The sequence below is a fragment of the Triticum aestivum genome, chromosome 2B, assembly GCF_018294505.1.
Source record: "Triticum aestivum cultivar Chinese Spring chromosome 2B, IWGSC CS RefSeq v2.1, whole genome shotgun sequence".
NCBI classification, from domain to species: Eukaryota; Viridiplantae; Streptophyta; class Magnoliopsida; order Poales; family Poaceae; genus Triticum; species Triticum aestivum.
In genome coordinates, this window is record NC_057798.1 from 795,053,588 (window position 1) to 795,076,685 (window position 23,098).

The following is a 23,098-nucleotide window of genomic DNA, read 5'->3' on the forward strand; positions in this document are numbered from 1 at the left end:
CACCGGCCATAAAACCTTCATTGTGATCCCTAAAAACCGCTCCACCGCCTTCAAAATATTGGCCTTTCGACATACTTCCATTTGTGTTGGCCTTAACCCAGTGCATCGCCGGATTGCTCCAGCGAGCTGAGTCACAACCGGTGCTCTAATTTCATGAAGAGATGTTCATTCGTCCGATAGGTGCATCACCCTATTCCTGACAACGGCAGAATCCTCCATTTTACGTCTATCCCAGTCGTCATTTCTAGTCTCAAAACTCGTACATAGCCCTAAGCATCGTTGCCTTCTCCTCGTCCCCGGCCAGGTCGAGCCACTCCAACATCCAACTTTGGAACTGGCCCGCTTCCTCTATATACACCGGCGCCTGTGGCAGGGGTGCCCAAACAGCTTCTTTCAAGCACTTCTAGAAGTGCAACGGGTGTGGGCAGCTAGCTAGTTGTTCCACGAAATGCCAAACACCACTTACGGAGGAAGAAGAGGAGTTGAACAAGTCGCTTAATGTTCCTCTCCTCCGTCTGTTTTCCTTGTGCCATGTCACCACTTATAGTGGAACCCACCAGTCAGGTGCGGCGTCAAACGCTGCTTCTCGATCGATCAATATTTTTGGCAAACCGTTAGCACAATACCAATAGTTTTTTGCGAAAAAACAAAATGTGGTGTTTTTTTTGCAATTTACTCCTTTAAATATCAGTGGTTCCCCTCAACGAGATGTTTTTGAGCAGGAAATTGCTTGTCTCTGTGGAGGCTCCCCACGCAGTCAAAGCGATGGAAATCAAGGTGGAGTGGATCCTCCTGGTCCACAATATCTTGTTTTTTCCATTCGTCAAAGTACTCCTTCCATTTTTATTTAGTTCGCGTATTAGTTTTGGTCAAAGTCAAGCTTTGTAAACTTTGACAAAGTTTATAAACAAAAATATTAACATATACAATGACATACCATTAGATTCATTATTGAATGTATTTTCACATCATATATATTTGTTATGATAAATGTTTATATTTTTTCTATAAATTTGGTCAAACTTTACAAAGTTTGACTTCACTCAAACCTAATATGCAGAGTAAATAAAACGGAGGGAGTATTTCTCAAAGAAACATACTCAGGAAAGCATTAAACTTGCACACGGGCTCTAGTTAATGCCAAAATATATTCACACCCGCACATAATTGCGGCTTTAGTACATTCAAGGGAAAATTTCTTACTACCTTAAAAAAAATCAATGGATTAGGTCATACAAAATATGAAGGAATAATGGTAAAGTGATTAAACATGCTTCAGCTCCTGCCATCGTTCGGTGGAAAGTGGGAAGCGAGCGGACGTTTTTCTTCTTCTACTGACAGTCGTCACTCTCCTCTCACCACACCATCTCATTTCTCCTATCCATTGACCAAAGCTGCGCTCGGCGATTTTGTACATATCATAGAAATTTTGTATTTGATGACATGGCAAGTTTAGAAATGGCAGTCTTCGCAACATGGTAAGAGAATTACCTTTTAAGTGACCATGCCAATTTTAGTTTTTATGGGATTAGGTCAAATGTAGTCTACACATCATGACAATTTTACCTTTGGACCATGGCAAAAATCATTCTTTTCACAACATGGCAAAAAAAAATTCTGATGGCAAATTTACCTTTGTTGACATGGCAAATATACCTATACTGACATTGTAAATTTAGTTTAACATACATGCAATTTTACTTCTTTTTTGCGATGAATTTTTTAGTTTTCTGGACCATCGCAAATTTACTTTATATCTCATCCAAGTCATTTTTTTCCATGGAAAATTCCTTTTTCTCCCATGGCAAACACTAAACTTAGCGCATGGCAAATCCATTAAGGTTAGCACGACAACTTTTATTACCCACGGCAATCCGTTCATTTTTTACATGGAAAGTTCTTGTTTTTTAGACAACTTTTATTACCCATGGCAATCCGTTCATTTTTCTACATGGACAATTCTTATTTTTTAGACAACTTTTATTACCCATGGCAATCCGTTCATTTCTTTACATGGACAATTCTTGTTTTTAGACAACTTTTATTACCCATGGCAATCCGTTCATTTCTTTACATGGACAATTCTTGTTTTTTAGACAACTTTTATTACCCATGGCAATCCGTTCATTTCTTTACATGGAGTATTATTGTTTTTTAGACAACTTTTACTATCCATGGCAATCCGTCCATTTCTTTACAAGAAAAATTCTTGTTTTTAGACAACTTTTATCACCCATGCAATCCTTTCATTTCTTACATGGAGAATTCTTGTTTTTTAGGCAACTTTTATTACCCATGGCAATTCGTTCATTTCTTTACATGGAGAATTCTTGTTTTTTAGACAACTTTTATTACCCATGGCAATCCGTTCATTTCTTTACTTGGAAAATTCTTGTTTTTTTAGACAACTTTTATTACCCATGGCAATCCGTTCATTTCTTTAGATGGAACATTCTTGTTTTTTAGACAACTTTTATTACCCATGGCAACCCGTTCATTTTTTTACATGGAACATTCTTGTTTTTTAGCCATGGTCAGGGCAAATGTAGTTTATACAAATGGCAATTGTACTTTTTTAATCATCGGCAACTTGAATATGCATTTTGCCATGGAACTTTTCGGCCATTTTTGGTGTCATTTTGCATACTTGTCAATTTTCTTGGAGAAAAAAAGATGGCAACTTTAATTGAAATACCTTGGCCAATTTTAACATTCATCTGCCATTTCATTTTTTTGTCCATAATTTGTGTTATTCCACATACAAGACAATTTTGTTGTACATAAGATGGCAATTTTAATTGAAATAACATGGCAAATTTCTTAACATGCATCTCGCAATGGCAGTTTTTAATTTCTTTTTGTACTGGTCTGTTTTCCATGGCATTATTTTTGCCATGGCAATTCCCTAACATAATTGTTCGCCATGGCAAATTTTGGAAAATTGCCGTGTAATCTTTATGAGAGATATTTGTTATAATTTTTGTTTCAGAAATAAAATTTTTGTTAAACTTGGCATTATAAAAATACAACATCTTGCCGAATTTGTAAATATTTTGTTCTACTCGAATATCATTTTTTTGTGAAAATTTCACTTGTTGTAAAAAATCATGGCGATTTTTTTGTTATGGGTATAATCTACTCAGGTCAGAAAAATAATAATCCATTTTCGGTATCCTTTTCAACTTCTGTTACATGTTGGTATTTATATATCTCGGCACATGGAAATATTTCGCTTTTTGTACGCAATGGCAATTTTTGTTCGGTTTTTGTTGCTCAAAGCTGGCGCTTTTTTCGGCGCTCAAGAGGAGAGGAGGGGAAAAACTCGTAATCAGGGAACGGCGATCCGGGTGCAGCGGCCTGGGAGGCGGCGCGTTTGTCACGCGAAAGCCATGGCCGCGTCACGTGAAACGCCGCAGCACGCCACGGCAGTGACCATCAGTGCCCCACCACCGCGCGAACACGTGCCCCGCTGGCGCGAGCCTGGCCGCGCACGTTTCGCCCTCCGACGTGGCGCCCTGCGACCCCGGTCAGTCGGGCCGGGGCCCGCGCACCAGCACCTTCCTCCCCTCCCTGGATGGATCCCGTGCCGCGCCCTCTTGCTGCCTTGGCTCGCAAGGAAAGACAGAGACCACTTCCCCCCCCTCCGGCCCCACCGCCTTTACCATTGGCCCAGCCCAACCCAACCGCCTTCAATCCCTGTATATAACCCCCCGCTCTCCCCTCCTCCCCGTCCCAATTCCAATTCCCCTCCCCACAGACTTCCCAGCCACGCCACCGCCGATGACCCCCCGCTGCTAGTCTAGTCCAGTCGTCGAGAGGCCCGGAGCGATGGGCGAGATGGAGTCGACCTCGCCGCCGCCGGCGGGAGCGGGCGGCGCGGTGCTGCAGGTGGTGTTCGTGGACGGCGAGCGGAGCGTGGACCTGGGCACGGTCACCGTGCACCCGTCGCTGGGCGTGCGGAGGCTGCAGGCGGTGGTGGCGGACCGCGTGGGCGTCGCGCCGCAGCAGATCTCGGCGTCGCTCGCCCGGCCGCGGCGCCAGCGCCGCGTGCCGCTCGACGAGGGCGCCGACCTCGCCGCCGCCGTGGCCCGCGAGGGCGCCGGCTGCTACGTGCTCGCCGGGCTCCGCCGCTCGCGCCGCGACCGCCGCGGGGGCCGCTCCAGGCGCGACCGGAAGGGCGCGGGGGCGGGGCCTCAGCAGCCGCTGCTGATGGCGCCGACGACGGGCTCGGAGCGGACCATCCTGAAGCGCCTCCCGTCGACGGATCTGGCGTCCCTGGCGGGCGCCGCGTCCCCCGTGGCGGCGTTCGGCGGGTGGGACTACGAGGCGCAGCTGCGGGAGCTGCAGCGGCAGCACGAGTGGTACATGATGAGCACCGCCGCGCCGGATCCGTACCTCCTCCCGCCGCTCCTCGACGACCCGCCGGCGGCGCTCTGGCCGGCGCGCCCCTCGACGCCCTGCCCCGACTGCGAGGCGGCCGCGGCGCTGGGCCTGCGCGAGCCGGCGTTCCACTGGTGCGTGCGCGACGCGGTCACCGTGGGGTTCCGCTCCCCGGTGGGCCCCATCGAGCGCCCGTCCGCCGCCAGGAGATCCCCGTCCCAGACGCCGTCGCCGACCCCGTCGCCGCCGCCGTCGTTTGCGCCCGCCACCGGCCGCCATCTGCAGCAGTCCTTCCTCCACCCCGGCCTGACGCCGCTCTGCTACTAGCCGCCCGCCCGTCGGTTAATTAGAAGGAAGCGTAGTAGGAAAGCGAAAGGGGAATTGAAATCGGGCGCGGTTGCGTGCGGGGTTTGTGCAGTGGGGGAAGGAGGAGCAGAGGACAAGGAAGGCGACGACTCCAGAGAAGAGCTGCGTGCGCGGTGCCCGGCTGGACACGTTCCGGCTGGATGGAGGATTTCTTTCTGTTTTTGTTCCGTGTTTTGCTGGGGTGGTTGGGCTGTGCTGTGTGACAGCTGGTGTGGTGCGCGTGTCCGTCCGGGCTGTTGGGCGAGCCCGCAGATCCATCCCTCCCTCTGGAACCGTCCTATGGTTTTTTTCTTTTTTTTCTTTGTTTAGTGAGAGAGAGATAGTGAGTGAGTGAGAGAGAGGGCCCGATGGATTATGGGGCGATATTGGTAGTTGTTTCTGGTATATCGAAGTGGTATATGCAGATGAAGCAAGATGAATTTCACCGTACCAAAACAGCTTGTGTCCAGCCCTTTCTTTTCCTCTGATATTTTCTTTCACACCGATAGCTCCAAGTTGGAGGCACGCAACGTGGAAAATGGGCGTTGGTTTCGACGCCGAGGCTGATGTGTTGGTACGTACGCTGCTGCCGTGTGACGTTGAGCGATTGCAGATGGCGACGTAGTAGTACGTGATGGTGTTCTTCCCCGTTCTAGAAAGGTGGCGAAAATTCACCCGTAAATTGACCACCCAATTTCCCGTCCGTTTCTAGGATATTTAAGCGTACGTTCGATTGCGACGCATATTCTCCGTGGACGGAATAAACCGGCTGGCCGCCGCCGGGGAGCTGCACGCGGCCGCTTTTAATAGTGCATGATCAAAACCGAACCCTAGCTAGCAAAACAATTGAAATGAAATCTTAGGGCAGTGGGCTACGTTACGTATGGTCCGTGAAACCGTTGCCGTCTGCCGACCGCCCTGCTCCTCCAAGTGGTGCGTGTACCGCCGCGGTTATCGCTTGGCGACGGCTCCAAGGCTCCACACACAAGGTACTCTCACTGCCGACCACCGTGGACGTGGAGGGCAGAAAAGTCAAGCTTGGTGTGGGATTTATATTGCCCTGCAAGACAAGTCTCGTGTGCAAAGTCAACCTTGTGGTATTATTTTACTCATGCAGCATGGAGCCATGGACACGCATTCTTTACCAGGTCCGACATGATTCCACTAATCACAGCTACAGTAATTTTTTTCCTCTTTCCCAACCTCCAAGTGACCAAACAGAACGCACTCTTTCGGCCCCCTGCTTCTTTTTGCTATCGTTCAAGACCAGGGTCTGCCGATTCCGTGTAATACGATGTGAAAATGACTCCATTAGAGCATGTTTATCTGCTGAGCTGGTGCCGTCAAAGGTTAGAAAACAATGTCGTCCTGTCAGTACTGAATTGACGCACTCTAAACGGGACTAATTTTTCCCACGAGGATATTTAAGGTTTAGGCGCGCGCATGGTAGAGACCCATATTCGTAGTATATCCGAGCAGCAGCCGGCTGGGGCGACGGCGACGGCGACCGACCGGAAATTCTGCGTCCAGTTGGTTCCTCGCCGAACACCAGCCCGAAACCATTCAACTCGTTTATTGTGTGAGCTCATCTAGGTGCCATCTTGGTGACACGATTATGTACGAGCGCAGTCTGTCGCCAGCCAAGTGTTTCTTGGCCACACGGAATGGTGGTGTTCTGCCTGTTAGACTGTATATACGTAGCCTCTTCTGTATACATATATTGTAACATTGTATTGTATCCCTGATACCTCTCTATAATGAGAGAGTCACACCCTGTTTAGGGTGTCGAGCAGTTCCCAACATATTATGTTTTACATAGTATCAGTTTAGGGTTTCGATGTCTTCCGCTGCCCCCGCCGTCGGTGCGCCGACTCCCGTCACCGCCGCCGTCGCCGCGCCGGTCCTCACTCCTATGTCGCCGTTCCTTGCCTCTCGACCGCTCGCGGCGGCCTATGGAGCCCTGCCGCCGACTAGATCCTTGATTGGATCGAACCCCTCGGCGGATCCTTCTGCTTCGATGGAGTTTGTTGCGCCGCCGCCTCCTGGTGTTGCCATGCAACCGCCCTACGGCGTCGTCATGCAGCCGCCCGCTGGCATCGCCCCTGCCTCGTATGGTGCGTCGTCGGTTGCCCAGGGATCGCTGCAGCCGCTGCTGTCCTCCTGGCCAGTGGCGTCGTACGCGGTACCGCCTCATCATCAACCATATGCCCCCTCCCCCCGCAACATCAGTACAGGCTGCCGCCGGCGCTGACCTACTCGGCGCTGCCACCGCAGCAGCCCTATCTGCCGCCGCCACAGCAGCCCTACGCGGCAACGCCGCGCCAGCCCTACCTCGCGCCATCCGGGTTCGCGGCCGCTCTGCCGCAACTGTCCTACGGGGCCGCGGCGAACTGTGGTGCCGACGCCCTCGTCTTTGGTCCTCCTGGCATCTACTCGGCGGGTGCGTCTCATTCTGAGACAACCCCGTCGATGGGTCTCTACGCACCACCGATGAATGCGCATGCTGCTTAGGTCACGGCGTCGTCACCGTTCTACTTCCCGCACCTGCTGTCGGTGAAGCTCGCGCCGGATAACTATTTGTCCTGGCGTGCCCAGGTGTTGCCTCTTCTGCGCAGCCGCTATCTGGAGGGCTATGTTGACGGATCCATCCCGTGTCCGCCCCTCATCACCCGACGTATCACACATGGGTGGCCCAGGATCAGGCCATCCTCTCTGCCATCCAGTCCTCGCTCACTCCGAGCGTCTCGTCGCTGGGTCATCTTCGCTGCCACGTCCCGGGAGGCGTGGGCGGCGCTTCACACCAGCTTCGCCTCCCAGTCTTTGGCGCGTGCTCATTCTATATGCACCGAGCTCGATGAGACCAAGCTTGGTGACCTCAGCATCACAGACTACTTCAACAAGATGCGGGGTCTCGCCGACACGTTGGCCTCACTTGGCCAGTCTCTGCAGGACGAGGAATTCACCACCTTCGTGCTTATCAGGCTTGATGATGATTATGACAATCTCGTTGTGAACGTTCATGGCCGTGATGATCCGCTTCCACCTCGCGAGCTTTATGCCCGACTTCTTGGCCGTGAACAGCGCATCAAGGCACGCCGTGTCTCACCGGGCTTCGCCTCCGCCAATGCCGCGATTCGTAGCAAACCTCCGCGGTCATCATCTTCAGGTGGCAAGCCGGCACAGTCTTCACAGCCGGCCTCGCGTGGCAATGCGCCATCCATCACGGGTGGCAACCGGCCGGTTGCTTGCTGCTCCTCCTGCGGTGCCCCGCAGGCCTGCTAGTTGTGTGGCCTTGAGCGCCACATCGCCTCTCGCTGTCATTGTTGCTACAAGCAAGATTTTCTGGGCCTCGGCAACAATGGTAAAGGGAACGACAAGTAGGCCGCCACCGCCGTGACGAGCCATGATCATGGCCGCACTCCGTCCTACTCCATTGATCCGACATCGTATATGGACACCGGAGCTACTAACCACCTCACCGGCGAGATGGGCAAGCTCTCTACTCAGGAGCCATATCGTGGTCATGATCAGGTGCACACCGCCAGTGGAGCAGGTATGTGCATCTCCCATGTTGGTCAGGCTTCTCTCCTTGCTCACAATTTTCGTAAACTACATCTTTCCAATGTCCTTCGTGTTCCCTCTGCTACGCGTAGTTTGTTGTCTATTCCTCAACTTACACGTGATAATAATGTCCTTGCTGAATTTCATCCTTTTCGTTTCTTTATCAAGGATCAGGACACGAGGGCCGTTCTGCTTAGCGGTCGTCTTCGCCATGGCTTGTACGCACTTGATGCGCTGCACACACCCTCCATGCAGTCTTCTCCTGAGGCGTTCAGTGGTGTTCGTGTGTCGCACACTCACTGGCATGCGCGCCTTGGTCATCCTGCAGCTCTCATAGTTTGTCATGTGTTGCATCGTTGTGAGCTACCAGTTGTGTCCAATAAAATTGTTGAAACTGTCTGTGATGCCTGTCAGCAGGGCAAGAGTCACCAACTTCCGTTTTCAGAGTCTAGTCATGTTGTGAAACATCCTCTTGAGCTTGTGTTTGCTGATGTCTGGGGTCATGCCCAGACATCCATTAGTGGTCACAATTATCATGTCAGTTTTATTGATGCTTATAGTCGGTTTACTTGGCTATATCATATTAAGTGCAAGTCTGATGTGTTCGATGTTTTTATTCAGTTTCAAGCACATGTTGAGCGTCTCCTTAACCAGAAAATCATCCATGTTCAATCCGACTGGGGTGGTGAATACCACAACCTCAACTCATTTTTAACAAACTAGGGATTTCGCATCGCGTGTCTTGTCCTCATACACATCAGCAGAATGGAACTGTCGAACATAAGCATCGTCACCTCGTTGAAACTGGCCTCACCTTACTAGCTCATGCATCCATTTCATTTCGGTTCTGGAGTGATGCTTTCTCCACAACCTGTTTTCTTATTAATAGGCTTCCCTCATGACTTTTGAAAATGCAAACCCCGCTTGAACTCTTGCTCAATGAAATCCCAGATTACATGTTCTTCAAAGTGTTTGGGTGTGCATGTTGGCCTCGCCTCCGTCCATATAACAAGCGTAAGCTAGATTTTTGGTCTAAGAAGTGTGTTTTTCTCGGGTATAGTTCCCTCCACAAAGGGTACAAGTGCCTGCATGTTCCAACAAACCGCGTCTACATTTCTCGTGACGTTGTGTTTGATGAAAGTGTGTTCCCCTTTCGTGCACTTCCGACTCACTCTACCACTCCTATATCATCAGTTCCCGTGTCTATACCTTTGCCTGATCAATTTGTAGATGTTGCATTTGCCCCTGCGTTGCTTCCTAATCATGCTGCAGGTATTGGACGCGGCGCCCGTCTCAAGCTTCTTGATGAACAGGTCATGGACGTGACTCGCGCTCCGAACGTGCATGTGCCATGCATGACGGGTGGCACCCGCCAACCCGCTACCGCCTCACCTGTGGAGGCTGCCTCGCGGGTGCCCGGCTCGCCCGACCCACGTGCGCCCGCGCCTGGCTCGCGGGTCACCGTCTCGCCTGGGCTGGCGCTGGCCTCGCCCGACCCACATCTGCCTGCCTCGCATGGCTCGCCTGGGCCGGCTCTGGCCTCGCCAGGCTCGCGGGCCTCTGTCTCGCCTGGGTCAGTGCTGGGCTCGCCGCCCGCCATCTCACCTGGGCTGGTGTCGCCTGGACTGGCTGCCTCAACTGGCCTGGCAGTGCTATCACCTGCCCCGACCAGCCCTGCTTCGGTCTCTAGTTTGCCGACAGGCTCTGTCTCGGCCTCCTCCGATTCGGACTCGCCTGGTCCCGCGCCGGCCTCATTGCCGCAGCTTGCGGCTGCTCTTCGTCCTCGAACACGGAGCCAACACGTCATTTTTTGTCCGAAGGAATGCACGGATGGTACGGTCGCGTGGCTTGCTGCGTGCATGGCCTATACTACTGTCGATCCCACTGCAGAGCCTCGTCATTTTCAGGCAGCACTGAGTATTCCTCACTGGCGTGCTGCCATGGAACAGGAAGTTCAGACTCTTCACAAGAATGAAACCTGGCGTCTTGTTCTTCCCGTACCTGGTGTCAATGTCATTGATTCTAAGTGGGTATTTAAAGTCAAGAGACATGCTAATGGTTCCATCGAGCGATACAAGGCACGGTTAGTCGCCAAGGGTTTCAAACAAAGGTATGGTCTTGATTATGAAGACACGTTCAGTCCAGTCATCAAGCCTACTACCATTCGATTATTGTTGTCTCTTGCTGTTACTCGTGGATGGTTCCTTTGTTAGCTTGATGTGCAGAACGCTTTTCCCATGGCATTCTCGAGGAGGAGGTTTACATGTGTCAGCCGCCTGGTTTTGTTGATCCGGCATGTTGGAAATATGCCCTAGAGGCGATAATAAATTAGTTATTATTATATTTCCTTGTTCACGATAATCGTTTATTATCCATGCTATAATTGTATTGATAGGAAACTTAGATACATGTGTGGATACATAGACAACACCATGTCCCTAGTAAGCCTCTAATTGACTAGCTCGTTAATCAATAGATGGTTACGGTTTCCTGACCATGGACATTGGATGTCGTTGATAACGGGATCACATCATTAGAGAATGATGTGATGGACAAGACCCAATCATAAGCCTAGCATAAAGATCGTGTAGTTCATATGCTAAAGCTTTTCTAATGTCAAGTATCATTTCCTTAGACCATGAGATTGTGCAATTCCCGAATACCGTAGGAATGCTTTGGGTGTACCAAACGTCACAACGTAACTGGGTGTCTATAAAGGTGCACTACGGGTATCTTCGAAAGTATTTGTTGGGTTGGCACGAATCAAGACTGGGATTTGTCACTCCGGTTGACGGAGAGGTATCTCTGGGCCCACTCGGTTGGACATCATCATAATGTGCACATTGTGACCAAGGGGTTGATCACGGGATGATGTGTTACAGAACGAGTAAAGAGACTTGCCGGTAACGAGATTGAACAAGGTATCGGCATACCGACGATCGAATCTCGGGCAAGTACAATACCGCTAGACAAAGGGAATTGTATACGGGATTGATTGAGTCCTTGACATCGTGGTTCATCCGATGAGATCATCGTGGAACATGTAGGAGCCAACATGGGTATCCAGATCCCGATGTTGGTTATTGACCGGAGAACGTCTCGGTCATGTCTGCATGGTTCCCGAACCCATAGGGTCTACACACTTAAGGTTCGAGGACCCTAGGGTTATAAAGGAAGTTTGTATGTGGTTACCGAATGTTGTTTGGAGTCCCGGATGAGATCCCGGACGTCACGAGGAGTTCCGGAATGGTCCGGAGGTAAAGATTGATATATAGGAAGTATGGTTTTGGCCACCGGAAGTGTTCTGGGCATCACCGGTAGTGTACCGGGACCACCGGAGGGGTCCAGGGGTCCACCGGGAGGGGGCACGGGCCCCGGAGGCATACATGGGCCAAGTGTGAGAAGGGACCAGCCCCTAGGTGGGCTGGAGCGCCTCCCCACCAAGGCCCATGCGCCTAGAGAGAAGAGGGGGCAAACCCTAGGGCAGATGGGCCCTAAAGGCCCATGCCTGGTGCGCCTCCCCCTCCCCCCTCCCCACTTGGCCGCCACCCCAGATGGGGATTGGGGCTGCTGCCACCCCTAGGGAGGGAACCCTAGGTGGGGGCGCAGCCCTCCCTCTTCCCCTATATATAGTGGAGGCAAAGGGGCAGCCCAACACACGATGTTCTTCTCGTGTTGGCGCAGCCCTACCTCTCTTTCTCCTCCTCTCCTGCGGTGCTTGGCGAAGCCCTGCAGAATTACCACGCTCCTCCACCACCACCACGCCGTTGTGCTGCTGCTAGATGGAGTCTTCCTCAACCTCTCCCTCTCTCCTTGCTGGATCAAGGCATGGGAGACGTCATCGGGCTGTACGTGTGTTGAACGCGGAGGTGTCGTCCGTTCGGCACTAGGATCTCCGGTGATTTGGATCACGACGAGTACGACTCCTTCAACCCCGTTCTCTTGGATGCTTCCGCTTAGCGATCTACAAGGGTATGTAGATGCACTCCCCTCTATCTCGTTGCTAGTCTCTCCATAGATAGATCTTGGTGACTCGTAGGAAAATTTTGAATTTTTGCTACATTCCCCATCAGTGGCATCATGAGCTAGGTCTATTGCGTAGATTCTTTGCACGAGTAGAACACAAAGTAGTTGTGGGCGTTGATTTTGTTCAATATGCTTACCGTTACTGGTCCAATCTTGTTTCGACGGTATTGTGGGATGAAGCGGCCCGGACCGGCCTTACATGTACACTTACGTGAGACAGGTTCCACCGACTGACATGCACTTGTTGCATAAGGTGGCTAGTGGGTGCCAGTCTCTCCCACTTTAGTCGGATCGGATTCGATGAAAATGGGTCCTTATGAAGGGTAAATAGCAATTGGCATATCACGTTGTGGCTTTTACGTAGGTAAGAAACGTTCTTGCTAGAAACACATAGCAGCCACGTAAAACATGCAAACAACAATTAGAGGACGTCTAACTTGTTGTTGCAGGGTATGCTATGTGATGTGATATGGTCAAAAGAATGTGATGAATGATATGTGATTGATCATGTTCTTGTAATAGGAATCACGACTTGCATGTCGATGAGTATGACAACCGGCAGGAGCCATAGGAGTTGTCTTAATTTATTGTATGACCTGCGTGTCATTGAAGAAACTCCATGTAATTACTTTACTTTATTGCTAACCGGTAGCCATAGTAGTATAAGTAATAAGTTGGTGAGACAACTTCATGGAGACACGATGATGGAGATCATGGTGTCATGCCGGTGACGACGATGATCATGGAGCCCTGAAGATGGAGATCAAAAGGAGCAAAATGATATTGGCCATATCATGTCACTATTTGATTGCATGTGATGTTTATCATGATTATACATCTTATTTGCTTAAGAACGACGGTAGTAAATAAGATGATCCCTCATTAAAATTTCAAGAAAGTGTTCCCCCTAACTGTGCACCGTTGCGAAAGTTTGTCGTTTCGAAGCACCACGTGATGATCAGGTGTGATAGATTCTAACGTTCACATACAACGGGTGTAAGCCAGATTTACACACGCGAAACAATTAGGTTAACTTGACGAGCCTAGCATGTACAGACATGGCCTCGGAACACAAGAGACCGAAAGGTCGAGCATGAGTCGTATGGTGGATACGATCAACATGAAGATGTTCACTGATGATGACTAGTCCATCTCACGTGATGATCGGACACGGCCTAGTTGACTCGGATCATGCAATCACTTAGATGACTGGAGGGATGTCTGTCTGAGTGGGAGTTCATAAGATGATCTTAATTATCCTGAACATAGTCAAAAACCCTTTGCAAATTATGTCATAGCTCGCGCTTTAGTTCTACTGTTTTAGATATGTTCCTAGAGAAAATATAGTTGAAAGTTGACAGTAGCAATTATGCGGACAGTAGATGGCTTATGTCCTTAATGCACCGCTCGGTGTGCTGGACCTCAAACGTGGTCTGTGGATGTTGCAAACATCTGACATACACGTTTTGATGACTACATGATAGTTCGGTAATGTTAAATGTTTTAGAATTGAGGCACCGAAGACATTTTTGAAATGTCACAGAACATATGAGATGTTCCAAGAGCTGAAATTGAGATTTCAGGCTCGTGCCCACGTCAAGAGATATGAGACCTCCGACGAGTTTTCTAGGCTACAAACTAAGGGAGAAGATCTCAATCGTTGAGCTTGTACTCAGATTGTCTGGGTACAACAATCACTTGAATCGAGTGGGAGTTAATCTTCCAGATGAGATAGTGATATTTCTCCAAAGACATTGCCACCAACCTACTAGATCTTCGTGATGAACTATAACATAACAGGGATAGATATGATGATCCTTGAGCTATTCACGATGTTTGACACCACGAATGTAGAAATCAAGAAGGAGCATCAATTGTTGATGGTTAGTGAAACCACTAGTTTCAAGAAGGGCGAGGGCAAGAAGGGGTACTTCATGAAACGGCAAATCAGTTGCTGCTCCAGTGAAGAAACCCAAGGTTGAACCCAAACCCGAGACTAAGTGCTTCTGTAATGAGAGGAACGGACACTGAAGCAGAATTACCCTAGATACTTGGTAGATGAGAAGGCTGGCAAGGTCAATAGAAGTATATTGGATATACATTATGTTAATGTGTACTTTACTAGTACTCCTAGTAGCACCAGGGTATTAGATACCGGTTCGGTTGCTAACTGTTAGTAACTCGAAATAAATGGCTACGGAATAAACGGAGACTAGCTAAAGGTGAGCTGACGATATGTGTTGGAAGTGTTTCCAAGGTTGTTGTGATCAAGCATCGCACGCTCCCTCTACCATCGAGATTGGTGCTAAACCTGAATATTGTTATTTGGTGTTTGCATTGAGCATAGACATGATTGGATTATGTCTATCGCAATGCGGTTATTCATTTAAGGAGAATAATGGTTACTCCATTTATTTGAATAATACCTTCAATGGTCTTACACCTAAAAGAATGGTTTATTGAATCTCGATCATAGTGATACACATTTTCATGCCAAAAGATATAAGATAGTAATGATAGTACCACTTACTTGTGGCACTGCCATGTAAGTCATATTGGTATAAAACGCATGAAGAAGCTCCATGTTGATGGATCTTTGGACTCACTCGTTTTTGAAAAGTTTGAGACATGTGAACCATGTCTATTGGTGTATACGCATGAAGAAACTCCATACAGATGGATCGTTTGTACTCACTTGATTTTGGATCACTTGAGATATGCAAATCATACCACATGGGCGAGATGACTGAAAAGCCTCGTTTTCAGTAAGATGGAACAAGATAGCAACTTGTTGGAAGTAACACATTTTGATGTGTGCAGTCAAATGAGTGCTGAGGCATGTAGTGAATATTGTTATGTTCTTACTTCACAGATGATTTGAGTAGATGTTGAGTATATTTACTTGATGAAACACAAGTCTGAATTATTGAATGGTTCAAGTAATTTCAGAGTGAAGTTGAAGATCATCGTGACAAGAGGATAAAATGTCTATGATATGATCATAGAGATGAGTATCTGAGTTACGAGCTTTGGCACGCAATTAAGACATTGTGGAAATTGTTTCACAATTAATACCGCCTGGAACACCATAGTGTGATGGTGTGTCCGAATATCATAGTTGCACCCTATTGGATATGGTGCGTACCATGATGTCTCTTATCGAATTACCACTATCGTTCATGGGTTAGGCATTAGAGACAGCCGCACTCACTTTAATAGGGCACCACATAATTCCGTTGAGACGACACCGTTTGAACTATGGTTTGGAGAAACCTAAGTTGTCGTTTCTTGAAAGTTTGGGGCTGCGACGCTTATGTGAAAAGTTTCATTATGATAAGCTTGAACCCAAAACGGATAAATACATCTTCATAGGATACCCAAAATGGTTGGGTATACCTCCTATCTCAGATCCGAAAGCAGAAGTAATTGTTTCTAGAAACGGGTCCTTTCTCGAGGAAAAGTTTCTCTCGAAAGAATTGAGTGGGAGGATGGTGGACACTTGATGAGGTTATTGAACCATCACTTCAACCAGTGTGTAGCAGGGCACAGGAAGTTGTTCATGTGGCACCTACACCAATTGAAGTGGAAGCTGATGATAGTGATCATGATGCTTCGGATCAAGTCACTACCGAACCTCGTAGGTCGACAAGGACGCGCACTACTTCGGAGTGGTACGCAATCCTGTCTTAGAGGTCATGTTTCTAGACAACAATGAACCAACGAGCTATGGAGAAGTGATGGTGGGCCCGGATTCCGACAAATGGCTTGAGGCAATAAAATCCGAGAGAGGGTCCATGTATGAAAACAAAGTGTAGACTTTGGAAGACTACTTGATGGTCGTAAAGGCTGTTGGGTACAGATGGATTTTAGAAGAAGACGGACAATGATGGTAAAGTGTCACCATTAAGAAAGCTCGACTTGTCGTTAAGATGTTTTCCGACAAGTTCAAGGAGTTGACTACGGTGAGGCTTTCTCACTCGTAGCGATGCTAAGAGTCTGTTGGAATTGGATTAGCAGTTACTACATTATTTATGAAATCTTGCAGATAGGATGTCAAAACATTGTTTCCTCGACGATATCCTTGAGGAAAGGTTGTATGTGATACAACCAGAAGGTTTTGACAATCCTGAAAGGCGCTAACAAGTATGCAGAGCTCCAGCAATCCTTCTAAGGACTGGAGTAAGCATCTCGGAGTTGGAATGTATGCTTTGATGAGATGATCAAGATTTTGGGTTTATACGAAGTTTATGAGAAACTTGTATTTCCAAAGAAGTGAGTGGGAGCACTACAGAATTTCTGATGAGTATATGTTGTTGACATATTGTTGATCGGAAATGATGTAGAATTTCTGGAAAGCATATAGGGTTGTTTGAAAGGTGTTTTTCAATAGAGAACCTGGATTAAGCTGCTTGAACATTGAGCATCAAGATCTATGGGGATAGATCAAAAATGCTAAATGGTACTTTCAAATGAGCACATACCTTGACATGATCTTGAAGGTGTTCAAGATAGATCAGTCAAAGAAGGAGTTCTTGCCTGAGTTGTAAGGTATGAAGTTAAGAGTTAAAGCTCGACCACGACATAAGAGAGAGAAATGACGAAGGTCGTCCCCTATGCTTCAGACGTAGGCTCTATAGTATGCTATGCTGTGTACTGCACCGGAAGTGTGCCTTGCCATGAGTCAGTCAAGGGGTACAAGAATGATCCAGGAACGGATCATTGGACAGCGGTCAAAAATTGTCCTTGGAGTAAATAAGGACATGTTTCTCGATTATGGAGGTGATAAAGAGTTCGACGTAAAGGGTTACGTCGATGCAAGCTTTAACACCTATCCGAGTGACTCTGAGTAGCAAACCAGATACGTATAGTGGAGCAACCATTTGGAATAGCTCCAAGTGGAGCGTGGAAGCAACATTTACAATATGACATAGAGAATTGCAAAATACATACGGATCTGAATGTTGCAGACCCGTTGACTAAAACCTCTCTCACAAGCAAAACATGATCAAACCCCAGAACTCATTGAGTCTTAATCACATGGTGATGTGAACTAGTTTAGTGACACTAGTAAACTCTTTGCATGTTGGTCACATGGCGATGTGACCTATCAGTGTTAATCACATGGCGATGTGAACTAGATTATTGACTCTAGTGCAAGTGGGAGACTGTTGGAAATATGCCCTAGAGGCAATAATAAATTAGTTATTATTATATTTCCTTGTTCATGATAATCGTTTATTATCCATGCTATAATTGTATTGATAGGAAACTCAGATACATGTGTGGGTACATAGACAACACCATGTCCCTAGTAAGCCTCTAATTGACTAGCTTGTTGATCAATAGATGGTTACGGTTTCCTGACCATGGACATTGGATGTTGTTGATAATGGGATCACATCATTAGAGAATGATGTGATGGACAAGACCCAATGCTAAGCCTAGCACAAAGATCGTGTAGTTCATATGCTAAAGCTTTTCTAATGTCAAGTATCATTTCCTTAGACCATGAGATTATGCAACTCCCGGATACCGTAGGAATGCTTTGGGTGTACCAAACGTCACAACGTAACTGGGTGGCTATAAAGGTGCACTACGGGTATCTCCGAAAGTATATGTTGGGTTGGCACGAATCGAGACTGGGATTTGTCACTCCGGTTGACGGAGAGGTATCTCTGGGCCCACTCGGTAGGACAGCACCATAATGTGCACAATGTGACCAAGGGATTGATCACGGGATGATGTGCTACGGAACAAGTAAAGAGACTTGCCGGTAACGAGATTGAACAAGGTATCGGCATACCGACGATCGAATCTCGGGCAAGTACAATACCGCTAGACAAAGGGACTTGTATACGAGATTGATTGAGTCCTTGACATCGTGGTTCATCCGATGAGATCATCGTGGAACATGTAGGAGCCAACATGGGTATCCAGATCCCGCTGTTGGTTATTGACCGGAGAACGTCTCGGTCATGTCTGCATGGTTCCCGAACCCGTAGGGTCTACACACTTAAGGTTTGAGGACGCTAGGGTTATAAAGGAAGTTTGTATGTGGTTACCGAATGTTGTTCGGAGTCCCGGATGAGATCCCGGATGTCACGAGGAGTTCTGGAATGGTCCGGAGGTAAAGATTGATATATAGGAAGTATGGTTTTGGCCACCGGAAATGTTCCGGGCATCACCGGTAGTGTACCGGGACCACCGGAGGGGTCCGGGGGTCCACCGGGAGGGGCCACGGGCCCCGGAGGCATACATTGGCCAAGTGTGAGAAGGGACCAGCCTCTAGGTGGGCTGGAGCGCCTCCCCACCAAGGCCCATGCGCCTAGAGAGAAGAGGGGGCAAACCCTAGGGCAGATGGGCCCTAAAGGACCATGCCTGGTGCGCCTCCCTCTCCCCCCCACTTGGCCGCCACCCCAGATGGGGATTGGGGCTGCCGCCACCCCTAGGGAGGGAACCCTAGGTGGGGGCGCTGGTTTCCCTCTTCCCCTATATATAGTGGAGGCAAAGGGGCAGCCCAACACACGAAGATCTTCTCCTGTTGGCGCAGCCCTACCTCTCTTTCTCCTCCTCTCCCGCGGTGCTTGGCAAAGCCCTGCAGGATTGCCCCGCTCCTCCACCACCACCATGCCATTGTGCTGCTGCTGGATGGAGTCTTCCCCAACCTCTCCCTCTCTCCTTGCTGGATCAAGGCATTAGAGACGTCACCAGGCTGTACGTGTGTTGAACGCGGAGGTGCCGTCCGTTCAGCACTAGGATCTCCGGTGATTTGGATCACGACGAGTACGACTCCTTCAACCCTGTTCTCTTGAACGCTTCCGCTTAGCGATCTACAAGGGTATGTAGATGCACTCCCCTCTCTCTCGTTGCTAGTCTTTCCATAGATATATCTTGGTGACTCGTAGGAAAATTTTGAATTTCTGCTACGTTCCCCATCACGGCACGCCCTCATCATCTCTGTTGACTGGTTAAGGCGCTATATGGACTCAAGCTGGCCCCTCAAGCATGGCATGCTCACCTTGGATCTGTTCTTTCAGCTCTTGGTTTTACTCCCTCCACTGTTGATACGTCATTGTTTCTCCTACAGCGTCCTGAGGTCACGATGTATCTCCTGGTTTATGTTGATGACATCATTCTCATCAGTTCCTCTGATGCTGCTGCTGATCGCCTTGTGACTGCTCTCTATGGTAACTTTGTTGTCAAGGATTTAGGTGCTCTGCATTTCTTCCTTGGTCTGGAGGTTTCCCGCTCTTCTGCTGGGCTGACTCTTACTCGGAAAAAGTACTCCTTGGACTTGTTGCGGCGTGCTGGGATGCTCTAGTGCAAACATGCTGTCACTCCGATGTCTGCCACTGATCGGTTGTCTGCCCTTGATGGAGACTCTCTTTCGTCTGATGATGCTACTGACTATCGCAGTCTTGTTGGTGGTCTGCAATACCTTACTATTACCAGCCCTGATATCTCTTATGCAGTCAACCGTGTGTGTCAGTTTCTGCATGCCCCCAGGACATCTCATTGGTCAGTTGTGAAGCGTATTTTGTGCTATGTCTGTCTTACTGCCTCCTATGGTTTGCTTCTTCACCCTGCACCGTCGTGTGAGCTCTCAGCTTTCTCTGATGCAGACTGGGCTGGAAGTCCTGATGACAAGCGATCCACGGGGGGATATGCGGTATTCCTTGGTTCTAACTTGATCGCGTGGAATGCTCCTAAGCAGGCCACAGTCTCTCGCAATAGTACTGAAGCTGAGTATAAAGCAGTTGGTGATGCAACTACTGAGATCATATAGGTACAGTCTCTATTGAGAGAGTTGTGTGTCTCTCTGGCTCAGCCTCCAGTTTTGTGGTGTGACAACATCGGTGCTACTTATCTGTCATCTAACCCGGTGTTTCATGCCCGAACAAAACACATTGAGGTTGACTATCATTTTGTTTGGGAACGTGTTGCACAGAAGCTACTCCGTATCAAGCTCATCTCTTCAAAGGATCAACTTGCTGACATCTTCACTAAGCCTCTTCCACAACCACAATTTGTAGGCTGTAGGCGCAATCTTAACTTGCTTTGTACTTCAGGCCACAGTTAAGATGGAGGGAGGATGTTAGACTGTATATACGTAACCTCTTCTGTATACATATATTGTAACATTGTTGTACCCCCTGGGTACCTCTATATAATGAGAGAGCCACACCCTGCTTAGGGTGTCGAGCAGTTTCCAACATATTATGTTTTACACCGCCCGTGTTTCTTTCTCGTCGATCATGGTGCGGACTGATCAGACCACCACCACCTGGCGACTATTTGCAAGGTAACTTTCACAAAAGGAAAACAAGTCCCAAGTCAAGGCGACGGTTCACTTTCCCGAAAGTTTTGACCACTGATCAACATGGAGTGTGTAGCAAAAGTAAAAATAGGATCTTAGTAGTAGGTACTATTGTGACCATGCACCTCAGCTTGAGTTTTTCTTTTCCCCAACTCCAAATGAATATGCATGCAACTCATGCATGAGGCCATCGCCCACCCCAAAGCGTACATAATATTTGTCCGCAAACACACCCAGAAGTGTCCACAGATCGTGATACGGGAACCGGCCATTCAACGTTTGTTCTAAATGTACGCCCACAGCACAAGTGAATCCAGATGTAAGTCGTGCAAGCACGGCGTAATTCATGCAAATGGACATAGGCTTAATATATTTTAAAAAATCAGATGATATTTCGCCGGGAGAATACAAATGGGAGATATTTTAGATACAATCCGATATATTCATCCAAATGGTCCTGTCACCGACCGGCCATTGGCCCAGGCCTCCTGAGGTCGGGGTTCGTGAGAACCCAGGCCAACATGTCGTCGGTTTTCGCGCATGCTGCCCAGCGCGCGACATTGTGCCGCTCCCTCTGCAATGCCTGCCTTCTCCTCCACCGAGCCGATGCTCTATGAGGAGGACCCGTCGTCGACGGGGCCATCGAGGGAGTGGAGGAGGCGCCCACGCACCTTCACGGTCGGCGGCTGCACCTCCTCACTCAAGGCCTTGATGCGCCAAACATGGCGCATAGTCAACACCCGCTCCTCCTTTATGTGGCGTCCCATTTGGATGCTGCTGTTCCACGACGGGGACAGTGGCTCCGCCTTGACCAGTGTCGAGGTGGCAACGTCAACTCCTCCTTGACGCGTGCTAGTGACGGCGACAACCGCACAATACCACGGTATCGGATGGACCACTTGATCATGAGCTCAAACTCCGCCATATCGCGGTACAATAGCGACCACTTGATCATGAGCTCAATCTGCTCCCGGGCATGGGGACAACAAGGACTTGGACATGGACGCATGTGAAGATTTAGACTAGGTTAACTTTCATTTAATGAAATATGTAAAAAATGTCATGAATTTTGCTAGGTTTTAAAATTTAAAATCGTTCAATTTGCTCAAATTCAGTTTCAAATGTGTTTGGAAATTTGAGATAGAAAATTGGATGACCGTCTCTCGTATTAGTGCACGTCCACGGACGCATGCTGTGTCCATTTTAGGGGTATGCGTTGAAGATGCCCTAACACCGAGGACGTCGCGCACCTCTTCGTCACCTGCTCCTACGCTGACAGCATATAGCAGCGAGTGGGCATCACGCCTACCTCCGCCTCCATCAATGATCTTTGGGAGGCTTCACTTCCGCAAGGTGTGCCTTCACGCGTTTGGTCATTTGTGCTGCTCAGCATCGTCTCAAAGATCTTGACGACAAGGCCTTCAGGGCCGTATACAGACGCTCTACTACATCCGTCAGATTAATCATCTCAGATCTAGACATTTGGTCAAATCGGATATCTGTGGTCGGTGACAAGGAGGCCGTCTCCTCATGGCGGTCCTTCCTCTCCGCACCCTGTAATGTGCCTCAACTTGTTGTGACTTCTTTGAGTAATATACACTGGTGGAAAAAGGGCCTTTGGTCGCGGTTCGCAACTGCCATTAGTCGCGGTTGCGCAACCGCGACCGAACGGGCGCGACTAAAGGCCCCACCCTTTAGTCGCGGTTGCTTAAGAACCGCGACTAAAGGCCCGTCCACGTGGGCGCCAGGTGGCCGTCGGGGCGGAGGACCTTTAGTCGCGGTTCTTCTGGCCAACCGCGACTAAAGGCCGCCGCAGGTTTAGGGTTTTAGCCCCCCCCCTTAAACCTGTTTTCTGTTTAATATGTATTGTTTTATTTCTTTTGTGCTTTATTTTAATTTTGAAGGAGTTTCACATATTCTACGGTACTACATACATGCATATGAATGTACAATTTCAAACAAATTTGAAATTAGAACCAAAAAGAATTCAAGAGGAATATACAATATATATTCAATATCATCGGATGACCATATACAATTTTGAACAAGTTTCCATACATAATTTAATGCATATAAAGTTCTACGTCCTCGTAATGGTGTTCTCCTTTAGGATGGAGGACTTCCCTCCTGAACCATCCAGCTAGTTCCTCTTGAAGTGGTCGGAAGCGAGCTTCTGGACTAAGCATCATCCGGAGGTTATTCCTCTGAGCATTGGTATCACTCGGAACCCGCTCAGAGGTGTATCTCCGGATCATCTCACAGACATAGTATGCACATAGATTGGTCCCCGCTGGCTGAATATCCTCACCATTCTTAGCCTTTGCCCTTTTGAATTCTAGCTCTTTTTTGAATTCACCGACCTTTGTATCTACGAACCGTCTCCAAACCCTACGAGGCAAAGAAAATTAAATGAACAAGAGAGTTATTAGTTACTTGATATTAGGAAATGAACGAAATAGGCCGATCGAT

The 23,098-nt window shown here is 48.5% G+C and overlaps 1 protein-coding gene across 1 annotated transcript; it reads left to right on the top strand.

Moving 5' to 3' along the window:
- Positions 1 to 3,867: 3,867 nt before the first annotated feature.
- LOC123047485 (uncharacterized) lies at positions 3,868 to 5,181 on the top strand (the record flags this gene model as incomplete). Its single annotated transcript, XM_044471050.1, is given in 1 exon segment — positions 3,868 to 5,181. A coding segment is annotated over 1 exon segment (840 nt), but the record flags the coding sequence as incomplete, so codon positions are not given.
- Positions 5,182 to 23,098: the final 17,917 nt, after the last annotated feature.